This window comes from Trematomus bernacchii, unplaced genomic scaffold, assembly GCF_902827165.1.
Source record: "Trematomus bernacchii unplaced genomic scaffold, fTreBer1.1, whole genome shotgun sequence".
Taxonomy (NCBI): Eukaryota; Metazoa; Chordata; class Actinopteri; order Perciformes; family Nototheniidae; genus Trematomus; species Trematomus bernacchii.
In genome coordinates this window covers 362,321-381,390 of record NW_022987592.1, presented here as the reverse complement: position 1 = coordinate 381,390, position 19,070 = coordinate 362,321, and the positions used below count along the sequence as shown (strand labels likewise).

At 42.3% G+C, this 19,070-nt stretch overlaps 1 protein-coding gene across 1 annotated transcript in view; it reads right to left on the bottom strand.

Annotated features, from left to right (window-relative positions):
• The window catches only part of LOC117481492 (rho guanine nucleotide exchange factor 10-like protein), a 59,156-nt gene extending 49,683 nt beyond the window's left edge, over positions 1–9,473 (bottom strand). The window contains 6 exon segments of the mRNA XM_034129191.1: positions 64–246; positions 1,607–1,680; positions 3,361–3,391; positions 3,482–3,637; positions 5,533–5,575; positions 9,367–9,473. Of these exon segments, the coding sequence (XP_033985082.1) occupies positions 64–246; positions 1,607–1,680; positions 3,361–3,391; positions 3,482–3,637; positions 5,533–5,554 (466 nt within the window). The 5' untranslated portion in view covers positions 5,555–5,575; positions 9,367–9,473.
• Between the last annotated feature and the right edge of the window lie 9,597 nt (positions 9,474–19,070).

The window sequence follows — 19,070 nt, the reverse complement described above, 5'->3', positions numbered from 1 at the left end:
AATCTGTGCAGCCCACAGTGTAGAATAAAGCGTGGTGGTCAATGATGTGAAAACAACACTCACCTCCCACTGGGTGCTGTTTATGTTCAGCAGGCACATCATCATAGATGGCCTGTGGGTGTCTGAGCACACTGTGGGGGGGGCGGCCCCCTGCAGTGTGGTGCTCAGTGTGAGGATTGGCTGAAGACAACACCTGTTCCTCAGCAGCGTCCTCATTACCCCCTCCTGTCATTATAGAAGACTTTCCTACAACATAAAACCATTGAACCAGTGTTAAAGGAGCAGAGCTGCTAACATTAGTCGACTTATCAATAACTGAATTGGCAGAATAATTATTATTATTATAATTCTCATGCAGACATTTAAAAAAAAAAATCATCAAATCATTGGGTGACAAAAAAAAAGGAAGTTGTAACCCCATAAATGACTTCAGATGTACCAGTTGTAGTAGAATGCAGTAAAACCTGCACTTTCTTCAATATTATTAGAACATTCCCCTATAGAATACAAATAAGAGAAATATTTACATCCATTTTCAGTATCCATCTTTTCCATGTATGTTCAAATAATCATATTGTTATATGGATTGTCTCTGTTGTAATTTTACTATGTAGTTTATTCTTTTGCCCGCCCTGGCAGATGCCTCCCTCCTCTGTGTCCCTGTGGTCTCTGCTGCAGTTATTCCCTGTTCGCTGCGAGGGTCTCGGGACAGTGGCTGTCGTATGCTGACATTTCTTTAAAAGCCCCATTTCTTTTTAATGATATGTTGTATTAGCAAATAGAAAATCTACACAAATCCACATTAGTGATCCATTGCCGTCCATTTATTCAAAGAAAATAGTAAACAAAAACTCTAAACTCTTAAACAAAGAGGCCACACAGCATATCAAGGGTAGCTTGTTTCAACAACATGTGACATTTGAATGATTGATAGGCAGCAAGCAGTTGTAGTTGATGTGCTGATGATCTGACAAATCATTTAAGCACTGAAAAAACTGAAATGTTGACTTTAATTAAAAGGTATTATGTGAACGGATTTCACATAAATGTATTAGGTTGAATGAAATCAATAATATAAAGTTGAAATAAAACATATTAGGTTCAACTTAATTTTGTCATTAGTTATGCAAAATTTGTTGACATAATACATTTAAGTAAAGTCAACCTTTCAGCGTACACACACACACACACACACACACACACACACACAAACACACACACACACACACACACACACCTGTCAACACAATACTAATATCTGCTCAAACAAAAACCTCACTACCATATGCACTACTGTTCACAGGAGCCACTTTAAGCACACACAACAGGGGTCTGATGCAGGGGATAACTAGCTAATGCTAATGCTATCTGTATATCTTACCTTTGCTAGGAGCTAGCTACTACCAAATCAAGCTAACAGAGGAAGGTTCTGTACCTTTGTTTAATCGCACTGTGAGCTCTGAAACCACACTGAGCCACTCCGTAGCTCGATGTGATGCGTGTGCTGTTTGGATGCAATCAAACACAAAACATCCTCACTTTGGTGACACATGGACACAGATCTGGAGAACTGGACGTTAGATACTGATGTTCCTCTGATTCTCACCTTCATAAACACTGTTTGCTTTCCAGAAATTCTCCGGCTCTCCTGTCGCTGCCACATCCGAGGAGGTGGAACATCTGCAACAAGCATTTTAGTCTGAAGGTCATTAAAGAGCTCTTCACATTTATCTTTGCGGTTATTTCTCTTGTATTCTTGAGATTTATTGCACTCCAAAACTTCCTAACAAATAATTCCAAAGCCTGTTTGCCCAAAAAAGTCAAATTGAGGTAACGTGACCAAAGATTGAACTTTAAGACTTGAAAAAAGCTGGCGATGTATTTGAGCAAGACAGTAACCCTTCTGGTAAGTGGATCTTGTGGTGAGTTGATTTTTCATTAGTATCTTGTAGTTGTTTGTAAAGCTACAACAAAGGATCCAGATTTTCATGCTCAGCTAAACTTTGGGTTAATAATGGGAGAATCGCCCAGTGGCAGGTGGATCAATCCCAGACTGAAACCATGAACCTCCGTCACATACAACATGGCATTTATGGTAGTAATAAGTCCTACCAAATGACAAAAAAGTACCGGGTGAGATGAAGTCAATAATGTGGATCACTGTTTACTGGTTTGAACTGGTTTGCCTTTATGGGCCTCTGTCCACATAGCGCCTTTTTCTGGCAGAAAGCTGCTCCATTCGTTTCAGCAGAAAAAGGTCATAGCGCTTTGTCACTGTTTCCATGAAGATATCTAAACAACAACTTTTGTAAGACAGGCTAGCATGGATTTCATCATATGTTTGTAGGACATTGTTTTTTCACTATGAGCACAGACAAAAGTGTGTCATTTTAACAGAAGGATCTTGCTCTCACCTTTTGTCTGAATGAGCTTCACTGCTCAGTCTGACAGGCGTTGAGTGAGGAGGAGGATAACAGACCCTCAATCACTAGCAGCTAACACCTGGTGTCCCCTGGCCGATCTGCTCCAACAAACATGCTTCTCAGTCTCTGTTCTGTCTGAACAACACGGCCGTCACCGGCGACTTATGAAAAGTTTTAATATTTTCAACTCTAAGTGCTCCGAGCAGCCACTCAAAAAAGACGTAGAAAAATGGCGCTATGTGGACACAGGCCCTAACTCCACAGTTAGAGTCACAGGTTTGTGTTATTCTGTTAACGATAGCTGTAGGAGCTTTAGCCGAATACTAAAGCTTCTATGTGTTGGTTTAACTCCCGGGGATGACTTGACTGACTCGCTTGCTGTATTTATAGATACCGTTTGTGTTGTTGTGTTCAATGATGAATAGGTAGGCTTGTATTCAGGTGCGGGGTAATACAATCTATTTATTTCCTTAACAAACATCCTTTGCAGTATTCACACTCGTGGTAATGCGGTCAAAAACCTGTTGCCCTTCCGGGGTCAGACACACCCAATCCTGTGACAACACACACCTTAAATACCTGTGCCATAGGGAATCGGTGAGTGACACTCCATGGCACACACAGTGAATAACACACAATGGTGAAACTTCAACCAAAATATGACCATCATTAAAATAGCTATTACAACAGGTTTGGTAAATGTTTGCCAACTTAAATATCTTTACAGAATTAATAAACAAACCAAAGGTATTAGTCGAGCCTTCTTTTTTCCTTTTGGTTTACAGTTTAAAGTACACAGTTATTTTAAATATAAATTAGACATTAAATGAATGTGCCAAAATTGTTTTTCTAGGCCTGTTATATTAAACACTACAGTGATTTTAAATTCAGTTTCATTATTGTTTGTTGTGATGTTGCCTGGTGTACAGCAACTCACCCCTCTGGTGACTTCCTGACCGCCATGTCTCCTACAGGGAAAATGCATACAGAGAAGAACATGATGATGGCATCTACAAGCATAAGACTTGTATTTTAGTATATCCACATCTATTGTGTACCTGAGCAGTGTAGCAGTGAGGCGCTGTGGCCTGAGGGCCAGTCCCTCTGCCTCTCAGGAGGGCCCCTGTCATCGCTGTCATCAAACTCAAACTCCTCCCCCTGCTCCTCTTCATCCTCATCTTCCTCTTTGCCTGGAGCCACATCAGCTGCAGACTCTGAGGAGGAAGAATGTGATGTAGTGCTTGTGTGTCCAGGAAGGGTCCACTCCTGTTTTCCCGAATTGTTTTATATAAACCTGTCCGGTTTTTCTCGAATCTTGGAAATGTGGAGTATATCTCTAAATATCAACACTGCACCTCTGTGAATTTCTATTTTTTTTTTACCTACAATGGCCTCATGTATTTATTATTTTTTAAATATTTTTTTATTCAAGTGACAGCTATTAAAGGGGGGGAAAGAGGTGATGACACGCAGCAAATGGTCCCAGGCCAGATTCGGACCCGGGTCCTGCGGTACATGGGCTGCCAGCTCTACCAACTGAGCCATTCGGCGGCTTTGTGTATTTTGTAACTTCGGACCGAGCGGGACTTGTTTGATGTTTAGTTGGTTTATATAACCTGGCTAATGTTTTGTGAGGAGCAGTGGAGTGCAGGTGTCCCCGTACTAAAAGATGGAAGCCCACACACCGTAGGACTGATTGTTTAGGAATCCTTAGATCCATAAGCATTCCCCTGGGTCCCCTGTGAAGTCTGTCCCCTGAGTCCCTGAACATGATGCAACATGTTGGACAGTATGCTGCCAGGGGTCTGCTGATACAGAGCCACGTAAACATAGGAGTAATCGCAGGATTACACTCTGGGCATATGGCTTTTAAGTCCTAACCCTTCACCAGTCACTCCTCCTTTGCACCACCACTTAGACAAACACATCCAGGCAACAACAAGCCTCTGGGCTATAAGCACCTTGGGGCCCCAAAGTGAAAAGTGGACAGAATGTACACATAGTGAACCTGAAGCATCAGGTTCACTATGTGTACATTCTGTCCACTTTTCACTTTGGGCTTCATCACTCAGCCTCAAAAACAAAAGCTCCGCAGAAAGCTGCCGGGGTCAACAGAGCTGCAGCTCCCTACACAGCTCGGGAACAGTGTGACATTTCAATATACAACTAAACAGATTCTGTAATTGTTATTCTTTTTAAATGTAGTTGAAAAACAGTATCTCCATTAAATAGTTCAAAGAGAGCATTTCAGAGTGTTTATGCTATGTGCCTGTGCTATAGATGCTACAGAAGCAATGCCTATTTATTTATTAACCTCTCATGTTTGTACTTGTGGTTTTCAAGTGTTTTTAGATGTGACAGGGGGTGCTTTTTTGGAGATTTGTTTGTTGTCTGTGTCGTGGTGGATCCCTTTTTATCTGCAAACCAATAAATAACCTGAACCTGTTATACACCATTTTTCAGAGGTTTTACATTTTAGTCTTTAGACGTTATGTGGTTCTGTCTTTGAAGAATATCATAACTTAACATTATTTTGTGTTTAATGAATGTGTCACACACTGAACCAGGGGCTGTGTAGTGCTGCAGCAGAGTGTATGAAGGGGCTCACATTAGGACCTGAACTACCCATGGGCTAGCAGATACTATGGTTAGGGATGGATTGCTTATCAGTAAAGTAATCAATGGGGGGGGGGGGGCGGTTTGAGACAAGGCTGTGTCAAGAGCTTATGGCCTGCAGCAGCTAGCAGATGGTCAGTGGGCCAGGAGGCGCTCACCCCAGGACAGCAGGGGATAATGAGGGGGGCTTCACCTGCTGCACATTCTCAGTTTAGAGCGGACACTTTTCAAAGTTTAAAAACCTGACCCGTATAAGGACTAAAAGTAATTACTTCAAACTTTAAGAAAGTTCAATACATAATATGGGGTAACCCTTTGAATCACAGCATCTCTCAGTGCTTCATGTTCCCAGAAATATATGTTCAAAACCTGCTGCAAAGGCTTTTATTGTCAAAGGTTAAATGTTGTGATGTTTAAAAGTTTACCATCATTCACCAAGTCATCTGTATTATTTAACCAAAACACACTGTCTGTGCTGGGCTCAATTACTCACCAGAGGGACGTGGAGAAGTCATCCTCAAAGGTCACACTGGCTCCTGTCAACACACACATCAACACAGTGAAGTCAGCTCTGAGCCTGAAGATACATGCAATCCATGTGAATGTGTTTACAACAGTTCACGCATCATTCACAGCCTCATCTATACACACTTTATTACTAAGAACATGTAGATATGACAGTATTTTCAGATTTATGCAGTGATACAAAGAGCTATCCAAAATCCCCTCAGCAAAAACCTTTAACTGTCAGCAACAGAAAGCCCGGGTTGTCCACATTTTTTACCTTGAAATGTATGCACATTAGGACATATTTAACAAGATCATGCCTAGGGTTGCAAAGGGGCGGAAAGTTTCCGGTAAATATCCGGAAAGTTTCCGGAAAGTTTCCATGGAAAGTTAAGTTGGGGAATTTTGGAAATATTCGATGCAAAATTAAACAAAAAAACATGACATTTCAACAGATTTTTAAATTTTTTAATTTTTTAAAGTAGAACAGAACAAGTTTTAATTATTTTATTGAACAATTATTTGTTTCATTGAAGAACGAAAACAGGAATGTTGAGTTAAAGGACACCTATCATGCTATATTTAAATTATATATTGTAGGGCCATACCTATATAAGGTATATTTATACGTTTCTGTTTTCAAAATACCAAACAGATCATGCATTTTAGCCATGCCTCATGCCTATGTGCTGTTCTCCAGCACTGTTTTTGCACGGGGCTGATTCTGTGAGCTGCAGCTGACCACACCCCCCTGCAGGAGAGGGGAGCCGTGCTCTGATCAAGTCAAGAGGGGGAGAAAAAAAGATCTCCGTCCTCCGTGTTTTATTATATTATTATAGGCCTATAGAGTCGTTATTCATTTGTTTTAAAGCTCAATAAATAACAAAGAAGACCTTTGACCGGCACTTTTCTAATTTTGTCCGGAAGATTTAAACTTTAACGGACATCTTGACCGGCGAAAGAAACTGAAACTGAAACTCTGCCGCACGGTCCCCTCGTTCCTTGGAAGAGGCGGAGAGGTGGGTGTTTGTCATCTGCTGGTGGACTAACCGGAGAGAATTACAGTGCTTGCCTCGACGGGGAGGGATTGCATTGAATTACAGCAGCGGGAGCAAATGCTTGCCTCGGGGAGGGAGAAAAAAAAGCCACAGCGGAGAATAAACAGAAGGGTAACCATAGCAACCATGCGCGGGAAGTCTTCTTCGCTGCTTTTGTGGCAGACTACAGCGCCACTTACAGGCCTGGCATATGTACTACAGCGTCTCCAGCGCTTTCGAGCGGCAATGGCCGGCCGTGGCCCAACCCCACATTCCCCTGATAGGTGGAGAGTTGGCCCAATAGCCGTAGCGCCACCGTCCTGACAGTGTTCAAATCTGGATCAGTTTTTATCAGATCCGTTGCAGCCCCTTTTTTAGAGATTTGGGTATGGAGGAAAATAGAGAGGGTTGTGTTTTCTGACACTTGGTGAGTTCCCTGGAACACCGGGGACACATATTCATGTATAAAAGATGTACAAAAGTGCATTTTGCATGATAGGTCCCCTTTAAATGTTACTCATCCCCCCCAACCCAACTCATTAAAAAATGAACAAAAATGCACCCCCCCATCCAAAAATCCCCACAAAGTCCCATTCAAAATGTTAAATGAAAAGAGCCCTTCTCCCTCCAAAAAGTCCCATTAAACATGCACATCTTCCTTCAAGCGATCTTCTGCATTTTTGCTAAACCCTTTCAGTCAATGGGCTCTTCCTGGGCCTCATCAACATCCAACTCTGAGTCTTCCTCTTCAGTGTCACTGTTGAGGATGGCTCTGTGTCAGGCTCAAAGAGCCTTAGGTTTGCCCGAATGCCAACCAGTTTTTCCACTCTCACATTTGTGAGCCTGTTGCAAACCTTTGTGTGGTCTCAATAGCCATGCAGTAAGCAGTGTGCTATGGCATGGATATTCAAGTGTACTTGAATGGCATCTGTTTGTTTTAGTCAAGATTATGCTAAAATATACTTTCCCCAACTATATTTAAGTTCCCTATGAAGAGCCAACCTTCAATTTTGAAAATTCCCAGTTTATTCCCATAAATTCCCGTTTATTCCCGTGGAAAGTTTCCATCTTTGAAAATTCCCGGAATTTTGCAACCCTAATCATGCCTCATTTGCATATTTGAACACCAGTGGCGAACCGACATTGTCAATCCAAACGTACGCTCTCATTCAGTGTAAGGGCCAGGGCATTCTATCAAGGATGTAGAATACCTTGGTTGAAGGATATTCTACCCAGAGACCCAGAAAAATATCTGATTGGTTGCATTTTCTTTTTAACACAAAACCACTGAAATGCGTAGTGCATGGACCGAGAAGGACAAACAAATCAACGTAACACTGTAATATTACAGATCAACAACTCATTTATTCATTTTATTTACATTTTATTTATATAATTAATTTGAGCTTTTGTTTGTTTTATCTGAGTGTTCCAGGGTATTCTCTGAATACCTTGAAGGCCCTGATGGTTCACCACTGTTGAACACAGAACTTTAGAAAACGTGCAATTCGAAAAATTAAATGAATTGATTTATTAGTTGATATGTTTAATCTGATGTACCTGTAGTGACTCACTGCACCCTTGTGGAAAAGTCAGATGACACACACACATTATGATGCGGTGACAGGTCTAATGCAGAGCCGGGGGAGGAGCCGGTGTTTATCATGTGGTTATAGTTGTATTTTGCTGCATTCTGCCAGAGGCAACCTGAGCTTGGTACATTCCTTTACAGCAAATCCAGACGTGTTCTTTACCAGACTCTTACTCAATGACATGCCACTACAAACCACATCAACATCACACCTTAGCTTCTATTATTCTCAAAATTAGGTGACTAGACATAAAACGATGTTTTACACAGAAAGAAAGTTGTCCTAACTAAGGCCAGGACCCTCTGGCCAAAATCAACACTGATCTTTCAGTATTAGAAGTTACGGTATTAGTGTCAAATGAAAGACCATGCGAAGAACAATCTTGAATAAAGACAAAAATAGATGAATAATGGAACAGGCTAATGAATAAATTGTGCTGAAGATACCGCGGCCCGGCAGCTGAGTGGGCAGTACCAGAGGGGGATGAGGAAACAGCCTCTGATTGTCCACATCTGCTGTCTCCCACTGAGAGGACAGAGTCAGTGCACACACAGACAACATGAAGGCACATTCTTGCATAATCTCTCACTGAAAACTGATGAGTTGTGTTCTACCAGATGAGAGCGCTGCAGCAGCAGGTCAGAGTTAAACAATGTGAGTCAGTCAGGCTAACACCATATGTTAACAGCTACTACACACGGTTAAATTGTTAAGCAGTAAACAGTAACAGTCAAGTGTTATCAGCTGAGTAGACATTGCCCTGTAGGTCTCCAGCTGATCTCAGAGCAGACAGAGCTGCTGACACACCTGGACATTACCGTGCTCTCCTGACTGTCACATGCACCCATAAACCTGGGTGCTCAACAGCTCTCATTCTCATGTTCTACTCACACACCTTTGAACATTTCTATTGCATAATCATCTCATCACATTGCTTTTATTTCATTACTTGTGAAATCAATTTCTCTTATTTGTTCTCGTCCCCTTACAATCTCTGATGACAATACTGCTGATTGTACCAAACACTGAGTCCTTCACAGTTCTATACTCTCCTCCCACCTACACATGCAGATGGACTCCATGTAGCTTCCTGACAGTCACTGCCTGCTGTCTGGGGTCCACCATCAGCGAGCGTATTAATGCTCTCAGACTGACCAGAGTTGTTGCTGAGAGGTAGAAGGTTGTGCTCACCTCAGTTGTCCTCCCTCTCTGCTCCACAAACATGGCTGGGGTTTCTCACGGGCTTCCCCGAGGAACTCTTCTCTGGTGTTCCTGTTGTTTCCCTCCTCCTCCTCTTCCTCCTCCTCTTCCTCTCTGTCCCGCGCTAACACTGCTCTCTCTGCTGGAGTGGTGCCGGTGAGCGTCACCGTGTGGGCGGGGCCACCATCCTGCTGAGTCCCCCCCCACCCACTGGCAGACTGTCCTCTGAGAGACACAATTATGTCTGTGCATTCCCCTCAGCCAGAGATGCGAAGTAATGAAGTACATTTACTCAAATACTGTACTTAAGTACACTTTTGATGTACTTTTTAAATTGTTGTATTGTATATTACTGTTTACTTCTACTCCTCTACAGTTCAGAGGTACATGGTGTACTTTTACTCCACTACATGTATTTAATACCTTGAGTTACTTTACAGATCTGGATGAATGATGTGAAATCTAATCAAGTGTTAAATCAGACTTTAGTTCCACCTGGAGTAAATTCACAAGCTACCCTGCAGTATACAAAGTCATTCAAACTAGCTGCACCTTTACCAGCTTTGAGAACACTTTCATGATCAATCATTATAAAACATATCATATATATTATTCTGAAATGGACCAATCTGCACAATGACTACTTTTACTCTTGGTACTTTAAGTATATTTTGATGCTAATACTTTTGTACTTTTAATTGAGAACATTTTTGAATGCAGGACCTTTACATGTAACAGAGTATTCCTTCACTCTGGTACTTCTACTTTTACTTAAGTACAAGATCTGAGTACTTCTCCCACCTCAGCCCTCAACACACAGAGAACATGCAGGCTGTGGATTAGAGCAGCGTTTCGTAGGTATATAGTAGAGTAAAGCAGGTTTCAGTACTAAGAACTAACAGCAGAGGTCAACGTTGGCTGCTTAACTGTAGCCAAGTGATGCTGATTATGTCATAGCACACTGACACTGAAGATAGGGAATATGTATTTAAAGGTCTCCTATCATGCAAAATGCACTTTTTGATGTCTTTTATACCTAAATATGTGTTCCCGGTGTGTCAGGGAACTCACAAAGTGTCAGAAAACAAAACCCTCTCTCTTTTCCTCCGTACCCAAATCTCTAAAAACGGGGGTTCAACAGAGCTGATCCAGATTTGCTGACGTAATATCGGAAATGTGGGCTGGCTTTAGAAGCTTTAGGACGTGTTTTGGAAGTAATATGGTCTTTATTTACATAGCAAGCATCGCTAACACTGCTAACCTGTACTGGAGAAAGTATGTATAAAAAAGCAGGATATAAAAAGGAACTCACCTTGTGATAAACCCGCAAGAGAAAAGGCATTTGAGCTCCATAATGTTTCAGAAATAATCCTTGATGTAGTTTTGAACATGATATGGTGTTTAATAATGGCAGCGTTTAGCTGTATCTGGGTAGAATTTTCCCACATGAGCAGGCATAAGCTCCGCCCCCTCTTCTTTATTTAAAAAGAAAAAAGCTTTTTAAATACCCAGAATTGGCACTTTATGGCGCGTTTCCACTACAGCGCGGAGCACGGTTTAAGAGGGCTGTGACGTCAGCGGCCCGTTTTTGGTTGCGTTTCCACTTGGCCTAGTACCGGCCGGCGGGTCCTAATTCACAGTTTTTCTGGCCTCATAAAATCGTGGGTCTAGGGCCAGAGACAACGAGGCTGAGTCGGGCTGAGTATGCTAAACTAGAGAGAGACTCGCTGGCAAGGGGGCTACAACTACAACAAGATGGACATATTTGACCGTGATTTAATTGTAATACACGTTTCAAAATGATGCCGAAGTAACAACATACTGATACCGGTTAGTAAAAACCATGAATTAATGCTTTGACAAGTCTGCAGACAGACGGCAGGCGAAAAACCTTTTAAAATGTGTGTTGTCTAAATGGAGATCGGCTAAGCTAACGCAGTATATGCTCCGACCGTCCACACTCACAACAACGGCCTATACAGACATAAATAAAGCAGCGACTGTATTCGCCATGACACAGGCAGTCTGTGGTTTGTACTTGTTTAACTTTTGTCTAGTTTCTGAACATATATGAGGAGCTGTGAGCTCTGAGTGCTAACAGCTAACGGCTGTGTTGTTTTTCTGGGGTCCTCTGAAGATCACGTCACGGCTCCGCCTACACTGCGTTACTATAGATACTACCCCAGTTCCTAAACTGTAATGGAAATGCGCCATAAAGTGAGCCAGTCCTAACGAGGCCTAGCCATACCGAGCGAGGCCGAGCGAGGCCGTGTAGTGGAAACGCGCCATTAGTAACAGGGCTGAAATAAAGGGTTATGAGGCATGGCTAGAATTGGTGATCTGTTTTGTATTTTGAGCAAAACACTTCATAGACATGTTTTTTATATATTTGTTATATATCTGAGACCTATAATATATGCCTAAAAATAGCATGAGACCTTTAAGTTGTTAAACTGACATAAAATATATTAGATATTTTTTGTAACAATGTATCATGTAATTAAGTACTGTATCTATCTATCAAAAATGGGGGCGGTTGCCACCTCCTCTGTCTCCAATAAATCTGCAACATTTTCTGGTAAGACTTTTTACGTCATCCTACTTTTGATTAGTCTCCATCTCCAGGCTCCGCCCATCCCTTTCTCAATCTAGTACAGAAGTTCTGGTTCACGCATTCGTCACATCCCGTCTGGACTACTGTAATGTTGTCCTCTCTGGCCTTCCCATCAAACTCCCCAATAAACTCCATATCATTCAGAACTCTGCTGCCAGGATCATCACCCGCACCAAGTCCTCAGACAACATCACCCCCATCCTCATCCAACTGCTCTGGCTCCCTGTTCAATCCTGAATTGAATACAAACACCTCCTGCTCACTCACAAAGCCCTCCGCAACCTGGCCCTCACCTATCTGGCTGACCTCCTTCACAGTTAAATCAAAGTGGTTACTTTTTTTTTGGCTAGGCAGTGTAGTTTTACACACCATCTTATTTGACTTCCTCAGGACTTAAAACTGTTTTTTGGGGGCAGACCCCACAAAGAAAAATATATATATGCACACATACAAGTTCATCATCTTAACAGTTTTTTATGATCATCCGTGAGCACAGCATCAAGTTGGCATGCCTATAACAGCTGAATGAGGCGATTACCATCTTGTTCAGCAAAACGCCTCACAAACTGATTGAGATCCAAAGCTTTAGTGCGTTTTGATTCAATGCTGAGTACAGCCAAACTTGACAGTCTCTTCTCTGTCATGTAGACCGCAAATATCTCATTCCTTCCATCTACTTGGGTCCGAATGTTTCTCGTTTACGCCGTCCCGTTCAAATGAAATCGCCGCCAATCATATTAGGCTCGTTTGAGATGAGCGAGACCGACGCAGACCTGCACAATTGCGACTGCCGTCTTGCTAGTGTGTTGCATGATGGTTAGTAATTTTGTCCGACTTGCTCTGGAGGCTCGACTGCATGAGACGTGGCTGGCGGAGTGAGAAGTAACAACGTTGCAGGCTCGTAGAAAAAGTTTAGATTTTAGTCCTTGACTGTAAAACTGACAGGCAATAGCTTATTCATGATACATGATAGTTATTATAGAAGCTTAAATAGTCACATTTTAGTTACCAACACTTTTGACATAAAGTGCCTGCTAGCATGACCGACCACGATTACAACTTAAAAGTTCTCCGTGAGGCGTGTTACGCGTCGGATATCGAGGACATCGACATGGAAGCGGACAACTCTAAGGGACAAAAAATTAATTGGGACCACACACCAACTAAAGGACCGAATCCAAAGAAATCGAAGGTTCATGGCGAAACACAAATGACAGAGGATAGCAGCAGCACTTCAACGCATTGAAGCAAACACTGAAGCAGCTAAAGAAAATAAGAAAGACATTTCTGCTCTTCAGAAAAAGTTTGATGATCTTCTGAAAGATAACACTTTACTACGTAAGTCTGGCGAGGAGCAAGCCCGCTACAAACGGAGGTAGAATCTGAGGATGAATGGTCTGCCTGAAAAAGAAGGAGAAAACACAAGAGAAGCTGTGATCGTGATACTCACAAGAGTTGTTCCGCTGTCTGTGGAAAAGCTGCGTGACTCAGTGGACACTGTCCATCGGCTGGGAATAAAGGGTAATGCAGCTACCTCCAGAGGTGGGACCAAGTCATTGTTTTGCAAGTCCGAGTCAAGTCTCAAGTCTTCGCGCTCAAGTCCGAGTCAAGTCTCAAGTCTTTGCGCTCAAGTCCAAGTCAAGTCTCAAGTCAGGATGGGAAAGTTCAAGTCAAGTCCAAGTCCTAAACTTTGACAAAACGAGTCTTAAACAAGTCCTTATGTGCTTTTCAACAAATGTAATGACATCGATCAACAGAATAATACTTAATAATCAAACTGCTCTTTATTAGTCACATTAATAATTTAATAATCCATTTTCTCTCTGCTGGTAAAGTAACGTGTTTTTCTTCTATTGTAAGAGGGATAAGTAAGGTAAGGCTACCGTGACGGTTTGATTCAGAAGGAGTTTAATGTATAAGATCCCTGATGTTGAGGTGACCAGAATGTTTATTTCCACTGTGTACAACATGTTATAAGGGACCCACAATCTATCTTTATGCAAGGGATAATGTGCAGCGAGGCATCTCTAAGGGGAAAAGAACACCTGAATCTAGATCCCTCTGCAGGTGGTACTTTAAGTATATTTTGATGCTAATACTTTTGTACTTTTACTTGTAACATTTTGAATGCAGGATCTTTTATTGTAACCGAGTATTCCTACACTCTGGTACTGTTACTCAAGTACAAGATCTGAACTTCTCCCACCTCTGGCAATAAATCCTGAGTGGTTACCAAAAAAAAAACCCTGCTCTGAAGGTTATTTTCATTTTACAAATCCTGCACTCAGCTTTGCTTTCTCCAATATCATTGAAATGCAGCCAGAAGCTGCTCCTTTTTTCGGTTTTCGCAAATTTCTTGACTTTTTCCGATGCGCTTGCATTTAAATCCGGCTCCCCGTCTCCCCGTCGCTCTGTGTAGCTGGCCTGTACCACTACACCTGCTGTCTTTGGAGCGTCTGCCCCCCACCCTTCTTTCACATAATGGTATGATCCTAGTGTGTCCTCGCATATGATTGGCCGCATGGTGGCTCAGCAAAATAAAGTCCCGCCCCTGCCTGCATGGATTCTCAGCAAGAGTTGCAGCGGCTGAAGATTCTGCTCTCCCCGACGGGAGTCTGCTCTTCTAACGGCATCTCGCGATCGGCGTGTTGGAGACCCCTGAATTAAATTATCAAGTCACCTCAAGTCAGAAGGCTCAAGTCCAAGTCAAGTCCCGAGTCATTGGTGTTCAAGTCCAAGTCGAGTCGCAAGTGTTTTGTGATTTTGTCAAGTCGAGTCCAAAGTCATCAAATTGGTGAATCGAGTCTGACTCGAGTCCAAGTCATGTGACTCGAGTCCACACCTCTGGCTACCTCCAACAACACACCGCGGTCTAGCATCATTCAGTTCGGGGTGAGGACTGTTCGTGATGAGGTCTGGAAAAAGTCCAAAGATGCGAGAGTCTGCAGCGAGATGCACATTTGTTTCAAAGAGGATTTCTCCAAGGAGGGCCAGGAGGCTCGCTCCAAACTGTGGCCACTGGTTCAAGAAGCCAGGAGAAAGGGGAAGAGAGTATACAACCTGTAAGTTTGCATTGTTATTTGTGTATTTATCAAACAAGACTGTTTAAATGTGTAAACTGTGTTGGACTGCTAAGCCATTGACACAGTGCTAACTGTGCTAACTAAGTTGCTAGAGTTTCCATATATCAACTCTAATATCAGCAGATGGCCTTGCATACATGTATCTCATAGCAGGAGAATGTCTGCATTCACACACAAAATACCTATTGACAGTATACTCCGGGTGATTTGCCATGCGGTCAGTCGCGAAACGTAATTACATTATAGCTGGCGTAGCGTGTATGCAACCGATCTAACACACGGAGCTAGAGCTAGTTTTGGTCGGAAAAACATTTTTGTGATGCTACGTTGCTAGCGTTTAAATATATCAACTACAATGTCAGCAGATGGCCTTACATGTTTGTCATGGCAGGAGAATGTCTGCAGTCACACACACGGAATACTCATACAGTATACTCCGGGTGATTTACCGTACATTGTGACAGTACATATACTGCATGTAGCTAACGAGGCTAGCTGTATGCTAGCGCAAAACAATGTATTCATGCAAGTTACATTGTATGGTAGCAGAATACCTGTATACGATTGCAATTATAAACACGTTATTGCTAGCCTAATATGAACCACTAGCTTTTGTTCATAGTAGTTTTATTACACTGCATTATAGTTGCCTTTCCTCCAAGCTAACGTTCATATCGTGTTAGCTACCAAGGTAAACAAAGCTAGGTTAGCATATTAGCAGGCAAGCTGTTCATTACACAACTACTACTAACGAATCTAAAACAACTAAGTTTCTCTAATATTTTGTGATTTGCATTTGATTTCGTCCAGCCAGATCCTGGCGGACAATCCATGACGGGGAAGGGACTTCTACTACTACTGAGGCCTCGTGCTAAAAGGCACCGCACCGACTGTGCGCAGGCAAGATGCAAGGAGGAATGGATGATATACCGTGTGTATATATGTATATTTATGTTCATTTTGTACATTTCTAAAAATAAAGTTTAATGGAAATACTTAGTAGGCCTATCCTTTCTTCCCTGAATTCATATATAGCAAACCATGATTTGATTTCTCATCAAACAGTAGTAGTTTATAACGGGTAAAAATAACTTACTCTTTGTTATGAGCGGCTCGTAGGCCACAACGGAAAGACAAGGAGACATACACGAGTTTACAAAACCACGGCACATTTATTGTGGTAAATGCAGAGATAGGTGGTTGAGAGGATCGCAGAGTTAGTCTTCCTGCAGCCGCTTTGGAGAGAGACTGGGGCCGTCGTGTGACTCCGGGCAGCTGGGCTTAATAGCACCTCGGCTCCGGAGGTGTCCGTGATCGTGCTGATTAGCCTCTTCAGCTCCACCCCATCGTAAGACAAAGGCCCTGGGGCCGTCACACTCTTCTATAACAACAGTTAAAAATATATATGTATATAAAATATACGGCTGTACCGACGCCATGATAAGACTGATGTTACGCTGAGAGCAGCCGGGAAAAGCACTGTTAGACATGGGCGCAGCCTCTCTGGTGGTTGACTAATCAGAACGAGTGGCCGAGCTGACCAATCGGAGCACACTAGGCTCACAGGGAGGGGGGGGCAAGAGCTCCAACGAGTCGTTTAGTGGAGAAAGTGAATACTGCTGAATACACATGCTTGACAGAGATGCTGTATGCGAAACCAATGTGAGTTTGGAAAATTGCACAGTATAAATCTATTTTAGTATACCTCAACAATGTAATTATGATCAGTGGAAATGGCCATGACATGGGCCCTTTAAGGATTCTATCTTTACTCTTTCAATGTTATCTTTTATATCCTTAAATGCTAGGGGGCTAAAAAACAATGTGAAACATAAGGCAATTTTTCTTTTTTGTAAGGAACAAAAAGCAAATTGTGTGAGGCAGACACTAAGTTCTGGAAAGTACAATGGGGAGACAACATTTTTTTCAGCCATGGAACATCACATTCGGCTGGAGTGATGATTTTATTTAAAGGGGACCTATCATGCTAAATGCACTTTTGTACGTCTTTTATACATGAATATGGGTCCCTGGTGTTCCAGGGAACTCACCAAGTGTCAGAAAACACAATCCTCTCTATTTTCCTCCATACCCAAATCTCTAAAAACGGGGCTGCAACGGATCTGATAAAAACTGATCCAGATTTGAACACGTTACTGACGTCAGGACGGTGGCGCTACGGCTATTGGGCCAACTCTCCACCTATCAGGGGAATGTGGGGTTGGGCCACGGCCGGCCATTGCCGCTCGAAAGCGCTGGAGACGCTGTAGTACATATGCCAGGCCTGTAAGTGGCGCTGTAGTCTGCCACAAAAGCAGCGAAGAAGACTTCCCGCGCATGGTTGCCATGGTTGCCCTTCTGTTTATTCTCCGCTGTGGCTCTTTTTCTCCCTCCCCGAGGCAAGCGTTTGCTCCTGCTGCTGTAATTCAATGCAATCCCTCCCCGTCGAGGCAAGCACTGTAATTCTCTCCGGTTAGTCCACCAGCAGATGACAAACACTCACCTCTCCGCCTCTTCCAAGGAACGAGGGGACCGTTCGGCAGAGTTTCAGTTAGGTTTTTTTCCGCCGGTCAAGATGTCCGTTAAAGTTTTAATCTTCCGGACAAAATTTGAAAAGTGCCGGTCAAAGGTCTTCTTTGTTATTTATTGAGCTTTAAAACAAATGAATAACGACTCTATATAATAATATAATAAAACACGGAGGACGGAGATCTCCCCCTCTTCTGACAGCCCAGCAGCTGTTCAGAGCACGCTCCCCTCTCCTGCAGGGGGGCGTGATCAGCTGCAGCTCACAGAATCAGCCCCCTGCAAAAACAGTGCTGGAAAGAGCAAATGGAGCGAAATGAGGCATGGCTAAAATGCAGGATCTGTTTGGTATTTTGAAAAAAATATATATATTTATATACTTTATATAGGTATGGCCCTACAATATATTGTTTAAATATAGCATGATAGGTGTCCTTTAACAGGTTACCTGGAAATATAATTGACCACAGAAGTGATACAAATGGTCATTGGCTAATGGTTGTGACTAGGGTTGCAAAATTCCGGGAATTTTCAAAGGTGGAAACTTGCCATGGGAATTAACGGGAATAAATGGGAATTTATGGGAATAAACTGGGAATGTTCTAAATTGAAGGTTGGCTCTTCATAGGGAACTTAAATATAGTTGGGGAAAGTATATTTTAGCATAATCTTGACTAAAACAAACAGATGCCATTCAAGTACACTTGAATATCCATGCCATTCCTCAATCACATCTACATAGCACACTGCTTACTGCATGGCTATTGAGACCACACCCCCTACAGGCACTGTGCATTCCTCCATCACATGCACAGATGATTTCTAGAAGACTGGATCACACTTTTGAGCCCAAAGCACAAGACAAATAAAGCCACACATTTGAGCCTGTGGACTACACAAAGTGAAGTAAGTTTTGATGATATTATGGGGTAATATATTTATTTAATTTTTAAATTGCAAATATCACATACAAATGTATTCATCTAGTACAGTGTTTCTCAAACTTTTTCATACCAAGGACCACTTAACCAATACAAAAAACACTAGCGGACCACCTAACTCCCCAAATATCCAAAAACACATAGTTTTTCTAGAACAGATTACAAATTGCCTGAAAATGGTACAAACAAGTGGCAACATGTGTGACGAAGGTGTTGCGCTGGGCTATATCATGCAATCGAAAGTGAAACTTAAGCTCGCTCGCGGAGATATTCCCGCGAGAGTGCAGAAAACTTAAATTTATTTATTTATTTCAAATATGGAATATTTCCAAAATTCCCCAGCTTAACTTCCCATGGAAATTTACCAGAAACTTTCCGGAAATTTACCGGAAATGTTCCGCCCCTTTGCAACCCTAGTTGTGACTGATGTTAATGGGACTAATTACATACTGATGTGTGTTTATGGGTATAATAGAAAGATTCAAAACAATCATTTTCTTTCAATCTTGCATGTGCCAACATTTTAAGGAA